The sequence below is a fragment of the Antedon bifida genome, chromosome 2, assembly GCF_963402885.1.
Source record: "Antedon bifida chromosome 2, ecAntBifi1.1, whole genome shotgun sequence".
Lineage (NCBI taxonomy): Eukaryota > Metazoa > Echinodermata > Crinoidea > Comatulida > Antedonidae > Antedon > Antedon bifida.
Genome location: NC_136227.1, coordinates 19,365,443 through 19,380,213, shown reverse-complemented (window position 1 = coordinate 19,380,213; position 14,771 = coordinate 19,365,443). Strand labels below are relative to the sequence as shown.

General features: G+C 33.0%; 2 protein-coding genes across 6 annotated transcripts in view; one reads left to right on the top strand and one right to left on the bottom strand.

Annotated features, from left to right (window-relative positions):
• Positions 1-8,435, bottom strand: part of LOC144835138 (dol-P-Man:Man(5)GlcNAc(2)-PP-Dol alpha-1,3-mannosyltransferase-like) — a 36,717-nt gene extending 28,282 nt beyond the window's left edge. The window contains exon 1 of the mRNA XM_078690192.1: positions 8,369-8,435. The gene's annotated coding sequence lies outside the window, so the exon portion shown is untranslated. The remainder of the gene's footprint in view (positions 1-8,368) is intronic.
• Positions 1,755-3,684, top strand: LOC144835886 (uncharacterized). Of its 5 annotated transcripts, none has more exons than XM_078691004.1 (2): positions 1,755-2,406; positions 3,202-3,684. In XM_078691004.1, the coding sequence occupies exons 1-2, from the start codon at positions 2,325-2,327 to the stop codon at positions 3,312-3,314; spliced, it is 195 nt and encodes a 64-aa protein (XP_078547130.1). In that variant the 5' UTR covers positions 1,755-2,324; the 3' UTR covers positions 3,315-3,684. The 5 variants fall into 4 exon arrangements, 1 of the variants encoding a protein (XP_078547130.1); XR_013611119.1 differs by having other exon boundaries at positions 2,870-3,684; XR_013611118.1 differs by having other exon boundaries at positions 2,859-3,684.
• Positions 8,436-14,771: the final 6,336 nt, after the last annotated feature.

Below are 14,771 nucleotides of genomic sequence, written 5' to 3'. Positions count from 1 at the left end.
CATGCATTATTTTTAGATTTTTTTGTCTATGAAATAATGCTTATATTCCTTTTTTATTTTAGTAATTAATTTTATTAATGGTATTAATTTGGTAACATATATATATTGTGTCTATAATAACAAAAGAATAAATGCTAGGGCCTACATGCAAGTCAGGATACATCAAAGCATGAACCAATACAAACACACAAATTCACCCCTCTTTTTATACAGTATATGGCTCTCTGTGTGTTTTTGACACAGACTTTCAGAGACTCGTTCATCATTTCATTTGTAATAATTTGCCTTTATTATTTTAATATTGTTCATACCCTATTCAATATATTAACAAATATATCCACGACACTTTATTATTTTATTTAGTCATCAAAGCATGCATTATGAATTGAAAATATTACATAATTGTTATTAATTATGGGATGTTTCGTTCCAAAATCAATCAATCGAACTTTATAATGTACTAGCGCACGCGCGCGTAATATTCTTTGCCGCAAGTACTTATGTACGCTGTGCACATCGATATTTCACCGTAAAATGTGCAATTACATTTTTTTAAATATAAGAAAAAGTTTAAAGTATTTTCTTGCTCCTATACTTTACATGCATTAACGGAGACAAGTTTGACACAAATTGATCTGTATATCACGTGACTATAATCCAATGTCGTAACTCTCTCTATATATGGCTCTGATACAGACTAAATAAGACCGACTTGATTTAATAATAGTCCGGTGGTGGCAGGAGGGGGATATCACCACCCGAAAGGGGACAAATTGCCATCCAACTTTTCTAGACCAGAATTTTCCGTAGATTACGAATATGGAATGTAATCGATCAGGATAGGAAGCGTTTTCGAGATATAAGGGGTCAAAGTTCAAAATTGACCAATATAAAAACATGCTATATCTCTGGAAATTCTGGACCTAGTGAGATAATTTTGGTGTCAAATTGTTTACAATGTATATGTTTATATTAACTCTAACAGAACTTTCTTTGTAAAATTGACCGGAAACCCCATTTTTAGCAATTTTGACCTTTGACCTCTTTTTGCTATATCTAAGTAACGGCATGTCGGAGAGAATTAAAAATAGGGGCAAATTGTTCCCAAGATCTACATTTATATTCAGTGTAACAGATGATATTGCTTGAAAATGACCGGAAGTGTGGTTATTAACCTTTGACATAATTGAATAAGGTTCTAAAAACATAAATTAATAAATATTTGTCGTAAGGAGCCAATTTTGGTATCAAATTGTTCACAATATGTTTATACTTGCCATAATGCAACATTTTTTTCAAAAAGTGACTGAAACACTATTTTTCTGTAATTTTAACCTTTGACCTGTTTTTCTCATCTAAATAACGACATGGCATAGAGATTTCTAACGGCAAATTGTTTATAATAGATATTTTTATTCAATCTAATAGATTATACTGCTTGAAAAATACAAGTGTGATTATTGCTTTGAAATCCTATACATAAGAGCCTATCGTGCGGATTTAATGCAAAGAGGTGTGGAAGGGGAATACTACTACTATACAGTACAATGTCTTTCAGAAACGTTTGAGCAATTTTAATCAGGTATCCATGTATCTCTAATAAACGGAATGTACGGTTCATAGAGAATCCATATGGGTTCCTTTTAAAAGGATTGAGGGTGCACAGACAGGCTTTCCCATGGCTTAATATTGGAACCTACAGTTTTAGTTACCCGATATATTTCTAACACAGTAACTTATGTAGCCAAACCCTTACCAAAGGAGAATGCTTAAATAGCCTTCGCTAACCATTCACTTGGCATTCGAATGCTAATTTACAGGTAATTTTTAGAATTTAGGCATTCATGGTTAAAACCACTTAATCGGAATGCTAAGAAAAGTTTCCAAGCATTCTTTAGGAATGCTTACAAGAGTCAATAAGCATTCAGAAGCTATCCCGAATGGTAGTGTGAATGCTAAGTTCATTGGTAGCATTCAGGGAGATATTTTGAATGGTAGTGTGAATGCCAAGATCATTGGTAGCATTCAGGGAGATATTCTGAATGGTATTGTGAATGCTAAGAACATTAGTAGCATTCGGGGAGATATTTTGAATGGTAGTGTGAATGCTAAGAACATTGGTAGCATTCAGGGAGATATGTTGAATGGTAGTGTGAATGCTAAGATCATTGGTAGCATTCAGGAAGAGATTTTGAATGGTAAACAGGGAAATAATTGAATGCTCAACCAATCAGATCAATCCTCACCAACTGCCAAAAAAACAACCACCAATTCAAATTCAAGAGACCAAATGGCTAGAGAAAGGCTGAGTTGAGTGAGTGAGGATGCCTACAGTAGACTGCAGCCTTCCTTCTTTTTACAGCTTACCTGCTGGCAACCCTGACACAGATTTTGCTGATATAAAAGGTATTGTAGCTAGTAGCTATACTTGTTCTTTTATCATTCTGTATTTGGCTACTAACTAGCTAGGCCTAATAATAATAGGAGGAGTATAGCCACACACAGCCTACTAAGTTGAGTTCAGCAGAGAGGGACCAGGGCTAGGCTACAGTAGATAGTGAGTGCCCTGGTTATATTGTGTAGCTGGCCTAGGCTATAGTTATAGTATACTCTAGAACCACATTGTATCACTGATCAAAAAGAAGGGCTAACTAAACTATAAAAGCAGTTTTCACTCCATCGTTTATTTTATTATAAGACAATGGGATGGTGGAGGCATTTTTATGCCATGGCAGATTATTTCCTTATTCCAACATTTGAAATGAATAAAAACAGTAACACAACATGTATTTATTTTAAAAAGGGTAAATATTAAATAAAATCCTTTTTATTAAACCTGAATGATACTAATATAATAGTCCTTCTACAGACTAGAGAATATAGTGCATAATTCAGTTTTATCTGCTATATACTGACTGTACATAAAGGAACATAGAAAACAAAATAAAGAGTCCAACAGGAGTGCATTGGACAAATCATCTGTTGATGCCATTAGAGGTATTTAACTATAAATTTTAAATCTATTTTAACATGTTCATGTCTTATAAACATGCCTTCAATGATCAATTAAATATGAGGGAAAATTGAATCCCACCATTTCTCTTTGTTTTAATTGCTTAATCATTCTTTTTATCTTTAATTTCTTTTCACAGGGTGTCGGTTTTTTATTTCATTAACATATTTCAATATTTTTTTTTGCAGAGTATATCAAGGTCGTGGCAGTAAAAAATGATTGGACTCCTGTTAGCCCGGTAGAATTTAACAAGAAGTTTGTGTCTAAATGCACCAATGCACGCAGGAGTCTACATAAATAGATAAATATTTTATATATAATTTTTATTTTCATTTATCTTATCTTTATATTCTCAATTTTGTCCAAGTATTCTCACTTGCACAGATAAAGTGCTAGTGTTGCCAATAGCTCTGCTAATTGATAATTTTTTAGCTTTTTGCTTACTTTAGTTTGTATCTCCATTGAGATCCAGCCACAGCATTGTAATTTTTTTCAGTAATTTGCCTTTTATATATATAGTGTATATATATATTTCTTTGAAGATGCCTCCATAAAGAAATTCATGGTGTCAATTGAAGTTTTAAATTAAATATTTTAAAGTAGTTAATTTTGATAATTGTTCATTTGTATATGGCCTTTTTGTCATATACAGTATAGGTATTACACTCTCTTGCTGTTTATACGTTTGATAGCTTTTTGATACTTTATTTCTGTTTGGGAATGTTAAATATCGAGTATCGACGAAAATATATGAATTAAATTTGATTTTTTAAAAATTAAAGTAAAGACATCTTTTATTTTAATATCTCTTATTGTATATTTGAAGAATTTTTTCGCTTTTCATTTTAGATTCTTCATAAAAAGTGAGAAATCTGGATCACAACATTTCCCACTGTAGAATTTGAATGCTTTAGCATTCAATTCGCTCACTAGCATTTACAGTGTAACAGTTGTGTACCAATATTTGAATGTGTAGTTTTGAATGCTAGACCACGCCCACTAAAAAAGCTCACTAGCACATTCATCTACTAGCATTCGAATGCTAGGCTAGCATTCGAATGCTAGCCTAGCATTCCCCTACTAGCATTCGAATGCTAGGCTAAGCCTTCCAGATTTAGCATTCGAATGCTAGTATAGCATTCAACTAGTAGCATTCGAATGCTACTTTTAGCATTCGAATGCTAGTGCTACCATTCACATGCTTAGCTCATTTACATAATTCGGCTCCCTGGAAGGCTTAGCGAAGGCTTAGCGAAGGCTTAGTGAATGCTAAGAAGCATTCGAATGCTAAATTCAGTCATTGAATGCTTATATACCACTAGTATTCGAATGCTAAGTATTAGCCCTTCGAATGCCAATAATAGCATTCCAGGAGTAGCATTCGAATGCTTTGTGAATGGTAAGCGAAGGCATTCAGCTTTGGTAAGGGAATGCATTGATCCGATACAGGGGCCAAATGTAGAACTGAACATACAGTAGAGAAACACAGAAGAGTCTAAATAGACCTGCTATGTTTCATTTTAGGCAAATCCAAATCGGTTCCTTAAGGATCGAGAGTGCACAGGCAGCTTTATTCCATGTTCCTGTCTATATAAAACCACATTGTCACCCCTTATATTTCCATTATGGGGCTTAATGTCCATCCATGGAGGACCGGCCTTTGCGGGTTTAATTTTGGCAAATCCATAAGTGTTCCTTAAGGATCGAGAGTGCACAGGCAGCTTTATTCCATGGGCCGCGCCTGTCTATATGAACTCACAGTATCACCCCTTATATTTCCATTATGGGGCTTAATGTCCATCCATGGAGAACGACCGGCCCTTGGGTTAATTTGGGCAACTCCATAAAATGTTCCTTATGGATGATCGAGGGTGCACAGGGATATTTATTATATCTCTATGAACCCACATTTTCACCCCACATACAGTATTTCCAATATAGGGTCTCTTGTAGACCCACAAAGGTCCATGAAGGATCGGCCCTTGGGTTCATTTGGGCAAATCCATAAATGTTATTTAAAGATTGAGGGTGAACATTTTAGTTTTATTCCATAGTTCTAACTATTTACCCCATATTAATTTCTAATACAGGGCCTTATGTAGCACACCACATAGAGATCCCAAAAGGGTCTCTAGAGACTGTTCATTCGGGCAAATCCATATGGGTTATTTTAGAATCTTTTGTGTACAGGAAACTCTTTCCTGTATGGGCCAAACTATCTGTGGCTATATAAAAATTGTGGTCTGTCTGTGTAGTGAATTGTGGATTGAGTTTGGCCACCTGGATCTGCCTATGCCCTATCCTGTACGAATTGGTATTCTCTGGTTCTGATGAATAGTAGTTTATTTTCCAAAAACGAATATTGTAGCCCTAATAAATGCAACTGTATAGTGGCAAATCATTGAAGGTCAGCGTAACATTTTAACATCATAACATTTTAACCGTCATAATATTAATAATAATAATTTTATTATTTATTTTACAGTATTATATTAATACATTTAAAATAATGCGCACTAGAAAAAATATAAAAATACCATAACTTCACTGATCAAATAACGTGATTACATTTATGAACATCGATCTCATAGTTTGAATAACTTTGCATTATTTAGTATATCACTTGTTCAAATGTTGACATTTGACCTATGTCAACTTGTGTAATGATAAATGTGCTCTTTTGATTGTGTATGATTGATAGATGTCTTAACAGAATGATAAAACATAACATTTTGTCTTAAATGTTAGTTTTTATTTGGGTTTATATGCAAATTGTGTGATTGGTCAATATTGACATTTGACCTTTAATTGAAAAGTATTTGTTTTATAAGGCGACTGAATAGATACCTATAACCATACAAATGTATTAAAAGACCAAATTGAACTTCAATAAATTGGTTATAATACATATGTATATAATACATTGTTATAATTGGTCAATTTTGAACTTTGACCCTTTATCTCTTCCTATTCGCTTCCTATCCTGATCAAAGTCTGATTTGATTATTATTAGATTAGTATTATAATTATATTAATCAAAATTATAATGAAATAACATAACTTTACTAATCAAATAATTTGATTACTTGTAAAACCATCAATATAATAGTTTGGACAACTTTGCATTTATTTGTTAACTAATACGTGTATTAAAATGTTGACCTTTGACCTTATGTCAACTGATGAAATTGACCTTATGTCAACTGATGAAATGATGTATTCGCTCTTTTACATTGCGTATGATTGATTAACAGGATGAGAAAACATCCAATTTTTATTAAATATAAGTTTTTATTTGGTTTTATAGGTACGTTCTATGATTGGTCAATATTGACATTTGACCCTTAATTACAAATGATTTTTTTTTTCATAAGGTGATTGAATAGACACTTATAATCATAAAAATGTAATAAAAGACCAAATTGTGCTTCAATCAATTTGTTATAATACATATACATAATACATTGTTGTAATTGGTCAATTTTGAACTTTGACCCCATATATCTCGAAAACGCTTCCTATCCTGATCGATTACCTTCCATATTCGTAATCTACGGAAAATTCTGGTCTAGAAAAGTTGGATGGCAATTTGTCCCCTTCCGGTTGGTGATTCCCTACTCCTGCCACCGGACTAATAGATATTATTATACATGTCACATTAAATAGAATTATGATAATATATTTTGCAATTGTAAAACATTTTATACAACATATTTAATAACAAACTAGTGTATATTCACTTCTACAGAAAATTATTTACCACCATGCTAAATTCACAAAGTTCACAAAGAAAGGCCGAACAGCAACACCAAAAATCAACCAAGCGTTATTACTCAGCACGGCCTATTCTTTGCCATTGCCGCATGTTAATCTACGCCCGGTAAATTAAGTAATGTTTTTATGATATAAATTAGTATAAAATATGTTATATACCCCCAGTACCTTTGTACAGTAGTAATGTAATGTATTGTAATGTATTGTAAAGCTGACTCAAAGAAATATGTATTCACTTCGACTACTTTTTAACAACTATTTTATTCACAACTCAATATATTGGTATAGGTACAGGTGGTATTTGTAAACCAACTGATAATACAGGAAGAAGTGTTACTGATAACAAATGTATCATCTTGCCTACTGGCGCCATAGCTAGACATATTAAACAAAATACATGTTATTTATAGGATACAATATTAAATGTCATTATCATTTTACACGAAACAAGTTAAATATAGAAATATTATTAAACTATCCTTCGTGAAAACACGTAACAACACACGCCCGGTAGCGCCCGGTTGATGAAGCAAACTGTTTATTCGGCAGTTTTTACTAAATAAATTGCATGAAACGAACAATTAAATATCCAAACAGCATTTAACATGATGTTGGCATGTAGTTGATAACATTTTTTATCATGAAAATACTACCGGTGGTCCAGGCTTCGATTAGTGTAACCGTCACAAAAAATTGTATACATCCTCACTTATGGCGGCGCCCTACCACATGGACAATATTACTGTTACAGGGAAAATCGCGGATTACTCATTCTGGCCTAGCTACGCTATAGTAGTACTCTAGTGGACTAACTCCGTCCGGTGTAACGCCAAATTAAGTGAAATTGTCTTAATTAAGTTTGCGTGGTCTGTATCACGCAAGGCTAGGTCACCTAATTTTGCAGCACGTTCTGGCGATCCTAATCGTGTTATTAAAGCCCCCTTCCCTACGTTTTTTAGATCTAATTTAAGATCACAAACTATATTTAATGTAAAAATAATACTATATGGTCCTATTGCGATAACTTTTTTCGTCTTTAAACGGTTAAAAATGTGAGAAATAAGTCGATTCTAATAATTATATTATTTGTATCAACGGAGTCTGGCAAAAATAGAAAGACAATTAATGCAGCAACTATACAACTTCAGGCTAGGTATATAGCTAGCGTACGATGTTCGTACGTTACCGATGTTTACCAGCTAGGCCTACAAAACTAAGCCTAGCTAGGCTAGGCCTAAGACCGTCCACGAGAGGTCGATCGCCGCGAGCTACTTAGGTAGTGCATTGTTTCTCACTTTTTATCATAATTTACCATATAACGTACATTTAAGACAAGGAATGACATGGTTTAATGTTTTTAAAGTAATATATGTATTATTTTTACAAAAAGTCACAAATTGTAGGGAAGGGGGCTTTAAATATTGATACTGTTTATTTCCAAATAAATACAAACTGAAAATTATTACAATCTGAGTATTTCTAATCTAATAATCTTTACTCATTGTATGAAATTAAACCATTATAACTGAAACATAAGACGAAAATTCACTTCTGCTGCCTTTCACTTATGGAATGACCTACCCGCCTCTATTAGATCATGTTCGTCTACTATCGCCTTTAATAAATCTGCCTCGAAAATTCATCTTTTTCTTTCAGATTGGCGCAAATTCGTACTATTATTATTATTAAAAAACCAAGGCACTGTCATCGAAAAATATAGAAAACTCGACATGCATGATGGGAAGGCTAAGACCCTCTCTAAGCAGCTGGAAGAGAAGACTACTCGTTTTAGCGCCAAAGCTAAGGGAAGTGTCTCTCTCAAGTCTGCACTGTTATGCGGACATTTTTGGGACAATTTACCTTTTCCCGTTATTTTTTTGTTCGTTTTTATGCCTCTCTATGTTTTTTTTTTCAAATTAAAATGATTATTCCTTGAATAAAAATATATAATGTTATTCTATTGATATATAACATTTCATCCTCCTATATAAAAATATATAATGTTATTCTATTGATATATAACATTTCAATATTATTAAACTATCCTTCGTGAAAACACGTAACAACACACGCCCGGTAGCCCCCCCCCCCCCCCCCCCACCATAATGGAGGAAAAAGTACTTTCACTTTTGATTAAAACACAATGTTTCAGCGCCGTGCTAAAATTTACTTTTTATTAGGCCTAGAGGTCACAATTGCCGTTGCTGTCTGTAAATTTCTAAGAGTTGCGAAATGAATTGCCTATTTTCACTTGAAAAATAAACGAATTTTGGTCCCTGGATGTAACATGAAGCCTATCTATCTGTTCAGAGCAGGCTAGCCTAAGTTAAACTGATTTAATAAATTATACTACTGTATTTTAGGGCCTAATTGATAACAATAATTGTTAATAGTTAAACTATTATAATGTCAATAAAAAAACATTTTAAATGAAAGTTCACATTATTTAATTTTTTTTTTCTGATAAATAATAATAATAATAATAGTACGTGGCCGGCCGGCATGTCGCGCGGAAAATGTAAATATAGCGCCCTCTCTGTCGCATTGTACGTATTTTTCACACGCACGGAGCGCGCGGACGCTGCCATTGAAAAAATATTGCGCAATAATTGGACGCCCGCTGACCATATTGGGCAATATCCGGGACGCCCGCTGGCCATAAAAAGGTACGCATACTGGCCAAACCTACCCAACCCTGTAGACCCATACAACAGCGAGCTGGGGCACGAACGATTCGTACCTTTGTTTAGATCGCTGGCAGTCAGCAAGCAGCCATACGTGTATATACGTCAAAAATGGAACGCCGTGGTTACCTACAGATCATCAGAGGATATGTTAAATCATGGACCTATAAATTAGGTCCATGGTTAAATATGTATTGTCCCTTGAAACACAAAAAATGAAGGTCAAAATATTCTAAATTTAAATTGACCATATCAAAGTAATATTAAAGTTATTCATTTTAAGTGGAAAATTCGAGCCAAAAACAACAAGTTTACGTAATTAACAGGTAAATTAATTTGATTACATTTCGTCTGGAAAATCGTCGATTTCAAACCACGAGATGCATGATGCTAATTAGGATTGTTTACAACTCGTCACGGTTGAGAAGGTGTTTTCACACAGATCGCGAGGAAGTTTTATGATTATGCAAGTTAGAAAGTTAATAACTATTATGATACTTCAAAATGACCCACATTTTTTCAAAATCTTTTTTTTTTGTTTGGAGCTATAATAAGCATTAAATTTTGCGCTTTTTCGGGGCTTCCCTAGATATACGTTCGCAGGTGCCATTTATGTGCGAGAGTATCATTTCCCAGGGCCGTACGCAGGATTTTATTTGGGTGGGTGCGGATTAATATATTTTGGACCATTTTTATAATATTTAGTACTTATTTATTTTAAGACCCTATAAAATGTGGACCTTTTTGCACTTTAGAGTCTGTATACATCCGCCCTTATCACTCTCTGTTACAAATTTCTAATGCAAAAATCGCGGATTACTCATTCTTGCGATATATATTTTGAGCTATATTACCTATACCATTCTAGCTATTGAGAATTTTCAATGGTTTTATGTTTTTTTCTACCTTTCTGGTGGTAAATGTTCTAATCCAAATTGTATCAATACTAGGCCTAAGCAGTAGTGACATTTATGAACACTTGCATACATTCGCTTATTTTAGTTATTTACAGTTTAAGACAATCTTACTGATATTTAAATGAAAACAATACGATAAAAACTAGTGTGTCTGTATTTTACAAGACTATGACTTCCGTATAACGTGCATTGTGGGTGCATTGTATGATTATGCAAGTTAGAAAGTTAATAACTATTATGATACTTCAAAATGACCCACTTTTTTTCGAAATCTTTTTTTTTTTTTTGGAATTAGTCAAAGGGACGATACGTCTTTAATAATAATAATATAGTTACACTTTACACTAACTGTGGTAACTGTGTACTGTAGTATACATTATAGCAACCGATTTTTTTTTCTAGGCCACCCACCCAACTGTATCAATACCTATTTATATTTAAATATTTAATTTCCTCAACAAATTGATGTAAATCAATATTGAGCTATAATAAGCATTACATTTTGCGCTTTTTTCGGGGCTTCCCTAGATATACGTTCGCAGGTGCCATTTATCATGAATTTTATGTGCGAGAGTATCATTTCCCAGGGCCGTACGCAGGATTTTATTTGGGTGGGTGCGGATTAATATATTTTGGACCATTTTTATAATATTTAGTACTTATTTATTTTAAGACCCTATAAAATGTGGACCTTTTGCAATTTTCTGCGTACGGCCCTGTTTCCGGCAATGGGGCGGCATTTAACAAAGTTCGCTTCGCCACAGGTCCTGTCAACGGCCCTGGAGGACCAAGCACCTTCCTCTGACTTTGCGCGAAGCGCCCTGTTGTGACACTTTTACTCAAAATAGGCCTATGATGGGGGACAATATCACCATTTAATAGGCTAGTGCCTCAGTTTTCATATTTAACATATATATTTTTAATACATTTATAATAACGTGAGAGTGCCATTTCCGACCATTTAGAGGTTTTATATTTTCAAAATCTCATCACAATCACAAGAATGAGTAGTCCGTGGTTTTTAACTTTTCCCTGTAGCAGTAATATATTGTCCATGCGGTAGGGCTCCGCCATAAGTCAGGATGTATACAACTTTTTGTGACGGTCACACTAATCTAAGCCTGGAACTCCACCGATAGGCCTATAGTGTTTTCATGATAAAAAATGTTATCAACTACATGCCAACATCATGTTAAATGTTTGGATATTATTTTGTTCGTTTCATGCAATTATATTTTATAAAATGCCGAGTAAACAGTTCGCTTCATCAAGCGGGTGCTACCGGCCGTGTTGATTGCGCGTTTTCACGAATGATAGTTTATATTAACATGTCTCTGGTAAAAAAAATAAATTTATGTATTTTATACTAATTTATATCATAAAAAACATTACTTAATTTACCGGGCGTAGGTTAGTACATGGTAATGGCAAAGAATAGGCCATGCTGAGTAACGCTTGGTTGTTTTTGTTGCTGTTCGGCCTTTCTTTGTGAACTAATTTAGCATGGTTGTTAGATAATTTTCTGTAGATGAGTGAATGGACACTAGTTTGTTATTAAATATGTTTTATAAAATGTTTTATTTAATGTGACATGCATCTTCTTTAGAGTCTGATACATCCGCCCTTATCACTCTCTGTTACAAATTTCTAATGCAAAAATCGCGGATTACTCATTCTTGCGATATATATTTTGAGCTATATTACCTATCCATTCTGGCTATTGAGAATTCTAAATGGTTTTATGTTTTTTTCTACCTTTCTGGTGGTAAATGTTCTAATCCAAATTGTATCAATACTATAGGCCTAAGCAGTAGTGACATTTATGAACACTTGCATACATTCGCATATTTTAGTTATTTACAGTTTAAGACAATCTTACTGATATTTAAATGAAAACAACGATAAAAACTAGTGTGTCTGTATTTTACAAAACTATGACTTCCGTATAACGTGCATTGTGGATACTTCAATTTTTATAGAAAAGCTAGGGAACCCCAATTTAGTGGGCAGCATATGGAGGCGGGGTAACCAAACTTGCTCAGCAAATCAAAGCACAGTAAAGCAAAGGATAAACTCAATATACAACAAATAACATCAATGTACGATGCAGTTTAACACTGTTCTCAACTATAGTCATTTTGGTATACTTGAGCACAGTGATAAAGAATAGGATAAACTTAACAATATACAACAAATAACATTAATGTACGATCCCGTTTAACACTGTTCTCAACTATAGTCATTTTGGTATACTTGAGCACAGTAATAAAGAATAGGATAAACTTAACAATATACAACAAATAACATTAATGTACGATCCAGTTTAACACTGTTCTCAACTATAGTCATTTTGGTATACTTGAGCACAGTAATAAAGAATAGGATAAACTTAACAATATACAACAAATAACATTAATGTACGATCCCGTTTAACACTGTTCTCAACTATAGTCATTTTGGTATACTTGAGCACAGTAATAAAGAATAGGATAAACTTAACAATATACAACAAATAACATTAATGTACGATCCAGTTTAACACTGTTCTCAACTATAGTCATTTTGGTATACTTGAGCACAGTGATAAGAATTGCTAAACTTAACAATATACAACAAATAACATTATTGTACGATCCAGTTTAACACTGTTCTCAACTATAGTCATTTTGGTATACTTTAGCACAGTGATAAGAATTGGATAAACTTAACAATATACAACAAATAACATTAATGTACGATCCAGTTTAACACTGTTCTCAACTATAGCCATTTTGGTATACTTGAGCACAGTGATAAAGAATAGGATAAACTTAACAATATACAACAAATAACATTATTGTACGATCCAGTTTAACACTCTTCTCAACTATAGTCATTTTGGTATACTTGAGCACAGATGATAAAGAATAGGATAAACTTCGAATAAACAGAAAATAACATTAATGTACGATCCCGTTTAACGCTGTTCTCAACTATAGTCATTTTGGTATACTTGAGCACAGTGATAAAGAATAGGATAAACTTCGAATAAACAGAAAATAACATTAATGTACGATCCCGTTTAACGCTGTTCTCAACTATAGTCATTTTGGTATACTTGAGCACAGTGATAAAGAATAGGATAAACTTAACAATATACAACAAATAACATTAATGTACGATCCAGTTTAACACTGTTCTCAACTATAGTCATTTTGGTATACTTGAGCACAGTGATAAAGAATAGGATAAACTTAACAATATACAACAAATAACATTAATGTACGATCCCGTTTAACACTGTTCTCATATAGTCATTTTGGTATACTTGAGCACAGTGATAAAGAATAGGATAAACTTAACAATATACAACAAATAACATTAATGTACGATCCAGTTTAACACTGTTCTCAACTATATAGTCTATCAATAATAATATACAGTAGGCCTACCGCTTAATACAATACTTGTTGAGGCCATATCCATCTATATGCATTTTATTGTTATTCCACTTTAAAAAGTCGATTTATATCAATACTCATCATGTATACGATATAACGATAGTATTTATTGCAACGTGTCCATGTCATATTCATCTACAAATAAAGTGTTTATTACGGTACTTTTAAAAGTCTTATATCAATACCTATCAACTTCTGTAGGCCTTACGTGTGCTTATTATATATGCAAATAATATGTAGGCAACATCTGAAACAATGACAATACTGTGGATATCAGTGGCTGGATCTCAATGGAGATACAAAAAAAAAACGAAAAGCTAAATCAAAACGATAAAGTAAAAGATATTTCAGTAGGCCTATTTTGCCTTTGGATTTACTAATATTTAAAGTGAAATAACACTAATGACTGTAGATGATATGACATTTATGTTGAGGTATATATTTTTGAATATATAATATGCACACGTACATAGTTACGTTGATGGGTATTGATATGAATAGACTTTTAAAATTACCGTAATAAAAACTTTATTTGTAGATGAATATGACTGAATGAATTGCACGTACATTATATTGATGAGTAGTATATTTATATAAATCGACTTTTAATAATGAAATAACACTAATATTTGTAGATGAATATGACTTGGACACGATTTACATATGTTGATAATGAGTATATTTATATAAATCGACTTTTAAAAGTGAAATAACATTAATATTTGTAGATGAATATGACGTGGACACGTACATATGTTGATGAGTAGGCCTATATTGATATAATTGACTTCAAAAAGTGAAATAACACTGATTTGTAAATGAATATGACGTGGACAAGTACATTAATGAGTATATTGATATAAATCGACTTTTAAAAGTGAAATAACACTAATATTTGTAGATGAATATGACGTGGACACGTCACGTATATATTATGTTGATG

Coding starts and splice junctions, on each gene's coding strand:
- LOC144835886 (XM_078691004.1), top strand. CDS start 2,325: ATGCCTACAGTAGACTGCAGCCTTCCTTCTTTTTACAGCTTACCTGCT. Junction 2,407..3,201: donor AGATTTTGCTGATATAAAAG/GTATTGTAGCTA, acceptor TTTTTTTTGCAG/AGTATATCAAGGTCGTGGCA.